The following is a 13,821-nucleotide window of genomic DNA, read 5'->3' as shown; positions in this document are numbered from 1 at the left end:
TCCTGTGACAATGGAATTGTCAAGATAAGGGAAAACGTTTTAGGTTTTGCAGATATATCAATTCCACAGGACGTGGTTTATTTGCAACAACAATGAAACTGGAAAAATGGAACATTCCCATTGAAGACATGCGAGGTCAAGGGTATGACAATGGGGCAAATATGAAAGGGAAAACATATCGCCTCCAAAATTTGCTTTTGAACTAAAATCCTCGAGCTTTTTATGTGCCATGTGCTGCTCATACTCTAAATTTAATCATTAACGATGCAGCCAAAGTGAATGCAGATACAATTAGTTTCTTTGCAATTATTCAAGAAATATACAATTTCTTTTCATTCTCTCACAAACGTTGAGCAATCCTTTTAAAGTTCATAAAAAAATTAACATTGAAACAGCCAACAGAAACGCGATGGGAAATTAAAATTAATGCAATCTGCCATCTATGATATCAGTTAGGAGACATTTACGATGCACTTTTTGAAATTTTAAATAATAATAATTTTAATAAAGAAACTCAGCATGAAGCACAAACAATATGTGCTAAAATAAAGGACTACAAATTTATTTGCTCTTATAACTTGGCATGATTTACTTAACAGAATAAATCCTGTGAGTAAAATGCTTCAAGACAAAAATATGAACATTACACTTGCTTTAGAATCTATCAAAAACTTAAAAATATTCTTACAAGCGTATCGATCAGATACAAATTTTAAAGAAGTTCTAAAAACGGCAAAAGAACTGAGTGAAGAGGTGGATGGAGAACAAGAATTTAAAACTGGTACGGAAGTTGACGACGAAAGAAGACATGACAATTTGACTACAAGCATCATGACAAAATACCACAATCGCCAGAAGATAAATTTAGAGTGAATGTTCACATGGGATATTCCAGTAATTGGACCACATATTTTTATTGAGCTATATAAAACACAATGAATAAAACCCAACAAGTTTCGTAAGTCGTTTGACTTACATCTTCAGGGGTAAAATGTAACTTAAAGTTTAAAACACAAAGAAAAGAGAAATTATTAATAATAGCTCATACTATACAGTTGTAGCCATCTGACTATTCATAAAATTAAAAATCAGGATGCTGATTCAAAGCAGTGCTGAGTTTAAACAATGCTGGATGATGTCACATTTTGTTGTTCACATTCATAATGTCCGAGGTCTGACTGAGGTATATTTTTTTATTAAAGCTGACCAAACTTAGTGGAGAATTAAGCTTCCATGCCATACCACTTCCACCAACCACAATGTACTCTGACAGAAAACAAACATGTTGTACATAGAAAAAAATTGTTACATAAGGAAATTTAAAGAAGCTGCAAACATGCATAAAATCCCAACACAATGCAATAAAAATCAAGGCTCAATTCTCCACCAAGTTTGATCAGCTTTAATAAAAAATATACCTCAGTCAGACCTTGGACATTATGAACATGAACAACAGAATGTGGCATTATCCAGCATTGTTTAAACTCAGCACTGCTTTGAATCTGCATTCTGATTTTTAATTTTATGAATAGTCAGATGGCTACAACTGTATAGTATGAACTATTATTAATAATTTCTCTTTACTTTGTGTTTTAAACTTTAAGTTACCTTTTACCACGGAAAATGCAAGTCAAACGACTTACTAAACTTGTCGGGTTTTATTCATTGTGTTTTATATTGCTTAATAAAAATATGTGGTCCTATTACCAGAATATGCCATGTGAACTTCTAAACCACAGAAACCTTCACTTACAATTAGAGTGAATGTGTTTTATAAACTTCTAGACGTTGCAATCTGTTTGTTAATAGAACTTTTTGAACAACTAAAAACATTATGATAATTTCAATTTCTTGTATAGATTACTAAAAATTAATAACGAAGATTTACGAAAAAATTGCGACGATTTACAGATTCTCTTGAAGGACTGCGACAATAAAGACGTAAATGCAATAGAACTATATGACGAGTTATGTGCTTTCCAGGATATTTTTCGGAAGGATAATTTAAATATTCAAAACCCTTTTGATATTCTTGATTTTATTGTGTCCAATACTTTATCTTTCCCTAACTTTACAATTGCTTTAAGAATACTATTAACCCTACCTGTTAGTGTAGCGAGCGGAAAACGTTCCTTTTCCAAGTTGAAATTGAGTAAAACCTACTTAAGAACAAGTATGTCACAAAAAAGGCTTGTTAGTTTGGCATTAATAGCTATTGAAAATTATATATGTGCAGAATTAGACGTTAAGACTGTTATTTCTAATTTTGTGAATAAGAAATCAAGAACCCTAAAATTTTAATGAAAAAAATTTCAAGTATATTTATGGAATTTAATTTATTTTCTGTTATTCTGTAAAGATGTTATTTTTTGAATACTTAATGTTTTAATTATTTCTAAATTCTTTTCTTATTTTCTCATCTATCTTGAGTTTCTTTTATTTTCTTAAAAGATAATTCCATTTATAAAAATTATTAAAAATATTTTACAAGTTACTAAGAATTTAGTAACTTGTAAAATGCAAGAATATTTTAAACTTTAGTTCAAATAAATTTTAACTTTAATTAAAATTCATTTTGTTATTTTGTTAGCGATTCAGGTCAGTGAGAAGGCTATAATTCCTGTATCATTATATTCAATGATTAAAGTGAAGTGGCTTTATCAAAATTTGCTTTAACTTTTGAGAATTTTTTGAATATTCGGTTTTTTAACGATTATCCCGCCTAGTCAACACTTCCAGTTCATTACATTTAGCGAACCAACGTGTGGCTGTTCTGTAAAAATTTATTTAAGAAATTTCAAATAATTTAAATTTTTATTATCGTAAAAGAACCACACACGCCCAGATCATTACAGGGGCGCTTAGATAGAAATTGCATGCGAGCAGCACTGGATGTTTGTGATTGTCTGTGGAAATATTAGTGGTGGTGGGAGGCAGATGGCATTGGTGGATTGAGTGGTGGAGACAGACCTCTAGAGCAGGTACCGTCTCTCGATGAGTTCTTGGACTTCCTGAAAGTTTCACGTAATAATAATAATATTCCAGCGAGTACATCATCCTCCATTAAGCATGTCTCGCTGACACTAATGATTCGTGGACTAACTAACTGTATCAAGGCCACAAACTCTGCACTCTTATTCCCAATACACCTTACATTAGTGTACATAAGAGTGATAACCATTCCCTGATCCTCCCTTTCCTTCCCACAATTCCTCACCCCATCATTCAAGTCCTTTGACTCTGATGCTCCATTGAGACCATTCCTTGACTTCCTTTGTTCTTTATTTCACATCAACCTTTGTATTTTACAGTCTGTGTCTAGTTTTCATTTCCCTGACTGGCTACATACTTTTCTCATTAACAAATCTACCCAGTTTCACACTGCCACTCACTTAAATACCTTCTGCAACACATAGCTGTCTCTTACCTTCAAATTTATCCCACCTACTCAAGTCTTCACATTTAAGCTATCATGCCATTCATAATCATTACTCTTCTCCTCAGCTGACTACTATCATACCTTGGCAACAAACTCACAATTCTTCCTCTCACACTCTTCTGCTTCACTGTCTCTTGTGACACTTGCAAATCTTGTGCAACTTCATTCACACTTCCTCACAAATCATTTGTTCCTACCAACATGGCCAACTCTTCTGCACTACCTCTCCTCTCCACAGCCTTGTTCACTCTACTTACCATTGCTCCTATCAGACATACTTTCAACACCTTTCAATAATTTCAAGTGAGGGAAACTAGATATTCATGGGAGGAATGATCAAAATGTGTAAGTTCAGCTAAGGTATGCAAATATGATAATCTCTTCTTCTAGGGAGATAATAGAGCATGATGCTGCTAAGAATGTCAATGAGCATTGTTATGAATATCTGGTGAAAGGGTGGACAAGTTTGGATTCTGAGCATGTATGGGGATGGAAAAGAGAAAGTTGTTCAACTGAGCCAAGAGGAGTGCAGATCTAAGGTCACAAAAAGTCAGGAGGTAATATGTCTGTACATAAATGCCAGTTGCATTAGGAATTGGGTTTGTTGTCTTGGTGAATATGTTATAACTGGTACTAGTGACACTTCTCTCAAAGTCATATGTAGCAAAGTAAGATCTAACTAGAATCAAGAGTAAAGGGTATGATATTTTTAGGAAGGACTGAAGAGATAGGAAGGGATATGAATGGATGCTGCAATTAGGAAAGGTCACAATCCGAACTACAAAGCTGGAAATTATGACAAACTCATGAGAATACTATGTTCAAGTCCATAGTATCCATTATTGAACAGGAAGGAGACCAGCAGTGCATGGGGAGTTATGAAAATATGTTCAAATGATGTAGCCCCTGTGTCCCTAGAGTTCAACTAATAAATACAATAGGAATGAAATGGATGTGCAATTTTATTATACAAAAGATCCATAAGAAGATGTGGATGGAATATCGTGAGAATAAGAATGAGAGGAGTTATGAAATGTATAAAGTGCAGAGTAGAGAATTAAGTATTGTATGAAAAGCTAAATCAGAGTATAAAAAGAAATTGATTGTGCAGGCTATAAGAAACCCAAAAGAATTTTATTATTATGCTAAAGGTAAAAGAGGAAATTAACATGAAGAATAATTTACTAAATGCAGATGGTGTCAGTATCAAATCAACTGTTCATTACATCTGCTACTGACACCATCAGTACTTCTCCTGATTGTTCCAATAATGAGTACTCAACTTTGCTAAGATCTATCAATCTGGTGTATCACACCAGATTGATGTATCATCTGGTGCAACACAATGTGTTCACCATGCCGCATAGATGCTATACTGGATGAAGAGATAGAAAGTGCAATAGGAGATGGTCCTAGAGCTGTTGCATAATCTGAATAAGAATTTGGAAATAGGTATACAGATGAAATATCAGCACAACATACTAAAGGAATGGCCAGTTGAACTGGCTAAGTTCTTGACATGTTTGCATAATTTGTGTTCTAAGCTCAGGAAAAATCCCAGAGGAATAGAAAGAAAGTAGAATAATCCCATTTCATAAGGGTGGTGTGAAGACTAATGTGTCTGTTGACCTATCAGTATCTCTGGAGTGGTTGTAAAGACTTTAGAGAATTTGGTATCAGTATAGCTTGACAGACAAGCTATACTTTGGAAAGAACAGTAGGGAGGTTATATGTGAGCAATTTCCTCTTATTTTATAATAATGTTACAGCTAAGTTGGATAAAGAGAACAGATACACTGTGATTCTCTTGGACTCTGTTAAGGCATTAGTCTTTCATGTGGCACCTCTTACCAATGTATCCTACCAAATTATTAATATCTTAAATAAATTGGAGTATATGAGACTAACAAACTATTGACTTAGATAATGGGTAGCTGATGGATAGGCATCAAAAAGTTGTATTGGGGAGGGGGGGGGAGCAATCTGCCAAATTTAATCTATACATTAACTTGTTTAATCTATATATTAACCATATTAGGAAGGGCTTGTTCAACTATTTCTGATGGTGCTAAGACAGGCAGGATAATCAGGAATGCTACTGATATAAAGCACTTATAAAATTATTTAAATAGGCTGGAACTATGGGCAAATGACAATGGCTGTAAATTTAGCCTTATTAAGTATAAAGTAATGCACTTGGGTATGATTAGATTTCCACTGCATATTATATTGCTGGAAGTGCACTTGGATAATTTATTATCCAAGAGGATAATTGCAATTCTGAAACAAATATAAGGAAGTCATTTTGTCTCTTTATAAGACTTTTCTATAACCACACCTGGATTGCTGTGTCAGGAGTTGGTCTCCTGGGTTCAGAGTACATGAAATCATCGAAGGTACAAAAAAGAGTTACAAAGATGATATTGGGATTATGGCATGTATGTTAGGAGGACAGATTAAGAATCTGTGAACTGCAGACACTGGTACACAGGAGAAAGTTAGAGGCCCGTAAACTTCTGAAAGAGTGTTATAGGACATCAGCGATGAAATTTTTTGTTATATGGAAAGTGGGGAGAGGACAAAGGTGCATCTGTGGAAATCAAGTTTCTGTGTGGTTAAGGAAGAAGTGAGAACCATACTTTTCTCTCTTTCTCAAAGCAGAGAGTGAGTGGAATAGTTTGCCAATTGAAGTGGTAAGTGCATCTAACATGGATGAGTTTAAAAGAAAAATAACAGCTGATGTGGGTGATTTATGGCCTGTATGTATGAGTCCTTGACTCCCTGGGTGTCTGATGATGAAAATTTTCTCATGTGTATTTGAATATCTACTATACTGTTGATAATTACTTTTAAGTCAATTAAGTTACCAGCTAATTGGCAATTAACTAGTAAGGAATGCGATGCAGATATTGTTAATATTACTGATAAATATAGAATGGCAGTTATATAATATGCAGTTTATATGGACATAAGAAAACAATGTTCTGATGACACATTTCATGTTACAAAATTGGCACTATTGAAAATGTAGTATTTTTTTTTTTTTGTTGTTGTTGTATGCATAAAAAAATAAACAAACAAAAATAGAAGGGGAGAGAGAATGTAAAAGAAAATATAAATGTAAAGAAGTACAAGCCATCATATTCAAGAATAAAAATTTAGAAAGAGAAGATTTGGTTGTTGGCACACCAGTTAGTACAGAATGAGGAAAGCTGGTGTGATAAGAAGTCAACTGAATAAATGTATGTGAAATAAGAGAGAAATCAGTCAAAACACTAAATGAGCTATATACAAGATAGTGTTCAAACCAATTTAACTTATGGATCTGAGAGCTGAGTTAGAAATAAAACACTTGATGAAAAAACAAGAGACCACAAATATGAGAGAATTCTGAGAAAGATTAATGGAGTGAACAGATGGTAGTATTATATTAAAAATGATGATATTGTAAGCATTCAGGAATGGGTGCACAGAGTTAATCTCAGGTTGTAAGGTCACTTTAAACAGAATGAAAGAGAGCAATGCCTAGCAAAATAAGTACTGGTTGCTGGACGGCAGGAAAATGATCTAAGTTCTGGGATCTGATAATACTGGAGTTGTGTAGTTCTGAATTAACCTGTTATCCACAGGTTAATTCAGAAGATTGTTGATAGGAAGTTAGTACTGAGCAGTTTATATTATTACTATCATTATAGCATTTATCTCCTCTATATCAATACAGTTACTTTTCCTATAACAAACTCACTACCTATAATAAACTATAGAAACGTCATCACAGGGCTATGCTAAAAGATATTCACTATAGCAAATTATCCATTATAATCACTAAAGTGAACTATGCATTATAACAAAGTATTCTTGTGGTCACCAGGAGTTTGCTATAATGAGAGTTAAATGTAATATATGAAGTTCATGTACAATGTTTTATGTTTCTTCCACATCCAATTTCACACATTAAAAAGCATATCAGGTAGAAATTGCAGACTTGCTTTCTGAAAAGTCTTATTTAGTCCAGAATATAAATAAATAATGAATGAATGCAATTAGTCATAACATGTTTTAAGAAACAAACTTCTTGAATACAAAGTTTGATTAGAAGAAAAAATTCACCTTTTCCTTAATTAGTCAACATTCACAGTAAAAAATGCTAACATTTATTTTGATAGATGACAATGTTTTACACATCCAGTCCAATCACAATGAAAACACAAGAAGTTGAAGTTTTTGTTCATTTCATAATAATAATAAATAATTTAGATTTCCTGCTTAAAATCAGAAAACAGAAATTTATTATTATTATTATTCCTTATCATTAGATTCTGAAAAGATGGGAATAAAATTATATTGCATAGACAGTGACAAAACGTTTCTTGCTAATTCAAATTCAGAGAAATATAAATACATATGCAACTTTTGGCTTAACCAAAAGTATCCTTTTTATGTTATTTATGGAGAACATAGCTTATACACTAGCTTAATCCAAATTTGTTCTGTTTTTTTTGAGCATATTAAATCCAATTCTGATACTGCTAATGGATGTAATTAATAACATTTACTTCTTTTAACATTTAAAAGAAATGCATATGTTGCACTGAAGCTGACTGAGTAATTAAAGCCAAATTTCAATATTATATCTTAAATACTTTCTCTACATGTTACAAAGTAGGTTCATGTTTTCTACTAGTTTAACTTGACATCTAACATTTACTGTATTGCTTGATCCATATCAAAATTAAAATATTAATTATAATTAGCATAATTATAATTTTCTTTAAATATATATAAATCACTTTTTTTTTTTTACCTGAGAAGACCGTAATGATGATATCTGTTTCTGAAGAGATATGTTCTCATCTTCTAAATCATTATTATCACTCAAGAGGCGAGCTTCTCTTAACTTTAGTTCTTTCAGTTCCGATTTTAAATTTTTCTTTTCCCATTCATAGATTTCACACTGCTTAGATATTTCACAGCTTTCTTGGAAATGCCTCTCTTTTTCTGCTTGCACTCTTGCTAATTCCTGCCGAACCTATAATAGAGAGTAAGTAAATAGAAGTTGATCTCCAAAAACAAAACAAGAAAAAAATTTATTTTTTAAAGTGATTAAACATTTAGATTTTAAAGACATTCCAAGGAATTTTGTAGAGCTGAAATATTATTAATTATATATATATTTTATATAAAAACATTGGTTATATCTAAATTTAAACAAACAGAATTCTAAGTAATGTATTTTTCCTCCAAACTTGTTAATTTGTTTAAGATTTTCTACAAAATATTCACATTTTTAGAACCTAATCAGTACACTTTTGCACAACAAAAGGTGCAAATGCTAAGAACAATTTTAGTAGATAATTTTATAACCTTAATTATGTTGACAGAATACAGTTATTCCTACTTCATTTTTTTAAAGTTTAATTAGCATAGCAACTCATTAACTGAAAGAAGTAATAAAAATATTTACAATTTAATTATTGGCTATATGCAATTTGAAATTAAAAACCTACAAGGTACTACCAAAATGTTTCTAGATTGGCTGAGAAACAAAGTATAGGCTTAACTTACAGATTGTTGTTTCCTTTAAATCAATTTCCCCCTCTTCTTACATGTATATATACATCCATACAGTATAGTATTTCTGCCATTACCAGTCTTTCTTTGAGATCACATTCAAAAAATGCCTAACTAGCAATCTGTGCCTTTGAACTGAAATGATGTGCCACTTTTTTTTTTAAGAGTAGTTTTCAATAAATATCTTTTCTAAAATGCTTAAGTATCATTAAGTAATACTGTGGGCTGACAGTTTGGTTGGCATAGGAACAAATTCCATGTGCATCCACTTCAGTAAAAGAAACCATCATCATGCGTACGATGCTTCAAAAGCTGTTTCATATAAACTGAATTCTAAGTAACGTATGGAATGTAACAATGGACTTTTCCTGATGATTGTTTGCAAAAAATTGAAGAACACAAAATTGGGAAGCCAACTGGAGTTGTGGACATTGAAATCAAGAAGGATGGCCTTGCTATTAGGGTATTCTGACTGCAGAAAACTGAACTTGAGAGAGATAATTAAAGAGGTTGGAGTGGTTAATGGAATTTGGAAAGCAATAAAAACAGCAAATGGAAGTGACAGGTTGGTTTGGTAAAGAAATTTTGAGCCAAAGCAAATCAAATAGGAGAGGAATTCAAGGTTTTGCCATGTCTGACTTGGGATGTTAGTTCTAATGAATGCACGAGTGTTGCCCTTATGGTGGAAGGAAGTGTATAATGTGTAGTTTGGGAAGTTGAGGTGGTCAGTGGTTGAGGTTGCTAGCTGGTATTCTGTTAGGAATAGTAATTCTGCCTTAAATGACTGTAGGTGGTGCATATAATTTGTATTGCTGTTTAGGCCACAAATGTTAGTGAAGTAGGCTGTTTTTTTTTTTTTAATGCTTTTTAAATTTTTTTTTATTGGATTTTAATTGTTTTTTTATGGTAGAATTTTCTGATCTGCAGTAAAATCATGTTTTGTTGAGTTGTAATTCGTTATATATGGTGAGGAAGAGATAATAAGAAATAGGGGAAAATCTAATGAGAAGTAAGACTCAAATATAGTGCCCACACAGAACCTAGTCTCCTGCCCGCAGATGGCCTCGACAGTCCTCCCCCCCCCACCCAAGAACCACTGTACTTGGTCTCTAATCGTGAACTGGCAGAGCAGGATTTATATGCAAATATGGAAAGAAAGCTGGTATGGTGTCAACTGAATAAATTTATATGGAATAAGAGAGAAATTAGTCAAAACATGAAACTATAAGATGGTGTTCAAACAATTTTAACTTATGGATCTGAGAGCTGGATTAGAAATAACACTTTGATCAAAGATTGAAGACCACAGATATGAAAGTCTGAGAAAGATCAGTTAACAATGACATCAATGGCCAACTTAAAACAAGATTATTAGGAAGGAACTTGACATTGTTGGTATTCAGGAGTGTGTTAGCAGAATTAATTCAAGCAGTAGAGTAATTTAAACAGAATAGGAGATTAAAGGTTAACAAAATAAGTGTATCAGGATGGCAAGAAAAAACCCAGAGGAAGACTGAAATATAAGATCTGACAGTATGGGGAGTTCTGATAGATAGACTAATTTGGAAGGAAACTGTTGATAGGAAGTCTGTAATGATGAAAACTTTTCTTGTAGTACTATCATTATATCCCACACACCGAGGGTACATTTGTACTTGTACTTTGCTATGCCCTTATGACAGTAGCTGTTTGATATCAGTTATTAATTCAATTGCTCTTTTCTGTGTGTTAAACTTATCAATATTTTTTAGACAGGTCTGCTAATATGTATATAATACTCTACTTGAGGTCTTACTTTTTTGAAATGAGGAAACACAAAACAACTTTGTGTCTACTAGCAAAATGTCTACATATCAATAAAAACACTCCATTCTACATATTTTTCTCATTATAGATGAAGGCATCTTCATTTTCATGTTTTGTTTGACAAGATGAAGTTTTAAAAGCATCAGTACTGTACAACAAAGTTGATGTAAACTTATTGGCAACATTCAGATTTGTAATTCTGAATGTTGCCAATTTCTGTCTTTAGATCCATTAACCACACTGGATAAGATACAACAATACAAATCTGGTATAAAAATTGGAAATAAAAAGAAAAAAAAGTAATATCATTTTGGACATACATGACAGAGAGGGACAATCTTATTCTGGTAAGATCATGTTAATGACATTCTCAATAACTTAAGATACTAAGAAGAATCTGGAAGATGATGAATGTTTTTATACAGCACTTTATGTAGAAAGCGATTAAAAAAATATATTAAAAGAAAGCTTAAACTGATTTTTACAGATGGATAGATGTGGAAAGTGTATCAAAAACATGACAGTTAATCAGAAACTGGAAACCATTTGCAAGAAACATTAAGAGAATCAGAGTTAACCAATTGCAAAGCCATACAGGAAATGATGACATTAAAAAAGCTTGGCATTATTAAAGTTTAAGAATATGAGAATAGAGCTGATTGCAGTATGGTTTTTTAAACAAAATGGAAGAAAAGTAAAAGCAAAAATGGCAGGAGAAAAGGTTCAAAGGAAGAATAAATATAGAATGGTTTGGTGTAGTTCAGGTTTGCATTAAGCAAGGCATGCAGACCAAATTGAAACTTAATAAGAACAATCTGGACTGCACCTCAAATAAAAACTAGTAATGAAGTCTTAGTGGACTACCATAGTATCATTGAATTACCTATATAACCTTTACTTACCTGTTTTAGCTCTCTTTCTAATTCTTGTAATGTTGTTGTAAAAGATGCTTCCTTACTAGCTGTTTCAAGTAGAAGGCTCTCCTCCTGTTCAATGCCAGTTGTGGCAGAAACTTTTTGGCTGGTCTGATATTTTGCCAATGCCTATAAAATAAACAAAAACATTAAAAAAAAAAGTAATTAAATGAAAAATAACCAAATAAAAAGAATGTTTTATAAGTATAATAAAGCATAAGAAACAAAATATTTATGAAATAGTTGGATTATACAGAAGTATAATATTTATATTATAAATTATATAATAAAGCATCAGCCTTGAAAAATCTTAGACAAGGTTTAATTGGCTAGTTATCTTTTGGTTATGGAATAAATACATTGAAACTGAGGATCAAAATATTAAATCATGATTAATTATAAATCTGTGACTGTGTTTATAGATCTTATCAAGGGATAGTGCTAAAGATTATAGCTTTGCTTATAAGTAAACACTGTTTGACTATGCTTTATAACAAATAATTATGTTGTTAGTTCTGGTCTACGTCTTCTTTAATTAGCAGTTAATTTGTATGGACTTTCAGATGTAGTGAGATTTTAATTCTGTTTCCATTTAGACTGATGTGAGACCCCAGTCTCTTTGCCATTCTCCTGTAGTGTAAAGATAACCTAAAGAACCACAGTGTAATATTTCTCACAAAAAAGATCTTGCTTCACTTTTCCTTACCTTTAATAATATACAGATCTTCAGGCAAAACCAGATTTCTTTTCTCTGGTTGACTTGCACTTTTGGCCTTTCTGGGCAGAAACATCACATCACATCCATAGCCTTCAACGAACTTGGCATCCTCACTTGTACAACTGCTAACATTATATATAAATCCCAAAGTGCCCAAGTCTGTTTCTGCCTTTTCTATAATATTTTGAAGGACATTGCTGTACCAAAGCAGTCACCATTATTCTTCCATTCTTCTTTAAGCCTGTAGCTGTTCATTTGTAAACACATGATCAGCTACTGGTCAGCTTTTATTCATTCAGCCCTCACTGACCCAACATCTCTTCTTATATTCCTTTTTTTTTTTTTTTTTTTTTTTTTTGTTAAATGCAAATTCCACTCATGAAAAGTTGTAAACCCATAATGTATCAGCAACATGGATGAGTTAAGTAATGTGAGTGGGTTAGATAATTCAAACGCTTTGCTTTAGAAACCAAACATGGAATTTAGGCACTTCAAGGCTCTAATAAGCAGGGTGGGGTGGTGGTGGTCTCACATTATGCCATTAAATTCATCTACTGCCTAAAAACATTCAAACATCAATCTACTCATCTTTGGAAGCTCTTGATATTGTTTCCCCCCCCCCCAAAAAAAAGACTAAAATCTTCAGCTGTTCAAAAAAAGCACATTAATAGGTTCCTTCTTTCATCTCAGTCCACTTCCCCACAGATGGAATTGATGTACAGACATACCACAGTCATATAGCAAATCACTGCCTTTCACTTGTGGATATGTCATGGTTTAATAATATTTGTAAGCAGTATATATGCATGTAAATGATGTAAATCAAGTCTATTATTTACATCAGATATGCAAATAAAAAAATTTTAAATAATTTTTGCAAAAAAAAAAAAAAAAAAAGCTATTCTGAACAGCTTGGCTTAAGGGAGCATGCCAACCAGTTTGGCCATTGATCTACACCATTAGAAGTTTTTCTCCATTTTGTCATGTCTACAGATAACTTTAGTATTAATTAGTGTAACACTTCTTACTTCACTAAGAATTTCATCTTTGCTTTTAACAACTGTAACTGCAGTGCAAGGTAAGTTAAGTTTAAGGCCTATCTCAGTATTCGATATGGCATTGTCACTAAATTTAATAATTTTAATTTTAGTATGCAATATAATGGGTTTAGGCTTCTTTTTGTGAAAAGAAAAAGGTACAACAGCACCCTTACTTTGAATTTTATCTGCATTATTAACAATAAAATAAATATAATAATGAAAATGCCTATAGGGTTCTATAATGGGATCAGAACTCTTACTGATATATTAATAATCTTGTGAACAGTTTGTAAATGAAGATAGATAGGATATACCTTTATTTTCTGATAATAC

The 13,821-nt window shown here is 32.3% G+C and overlaps 1 protein-coding gene across 2 annotated transcripts in view; it reads right to left on the bottom strand.

The window, feature by feature from the left end:
- The window catches only part of BicD (Microtubule-associated protein Bicaudal D), a 173,790-nt gene that overhangs the window by 137,877 nt on the left and 22,092 nt on the right, over positions 1-13,821 (bottom strand). For both annotated transcript variants that reach the window (XM_090400017.1, XM_090400016.1), the window contains exons 2-3: positions 11,719-11,859; positions 8,244-8,468 (exon numbers count right to left, since the gene is read on the bottom strand). In XM_090400017.1, coding sequence (XP_090256143.1) covers positions 8,244-8,468; positions 11,719-11,859 — 366 coding nt within the window. The remainder of the gene's footprint in view (positions 1-8,243; positions 8,469-11,718; positions 11,860-13,821) is intronic.

The sequence above is a fragment of the Typopeltis vanoorti genome, chromosome 11 (genome assembly GCF_054136105.1).
Source record: "Typopeltis vanoorti isolate ZY-2024b chromosome 11, IOZ_Tvanoo_1.0, whole genome shotgun sequence".
NCBI classification, from domain to species: domain Eukaryota; kingdom Metazoa; phylum Arthropoda; class Arachnida; order Uropygi; family Thelyphonidae; genus Typopeltis; species Typopeltis vanoorti.
The sequence above is the reverse complement of the archived record's forward strand: the minus strand, read 5'-3'. Positions and strand labels throughout refer to the sequence as shown.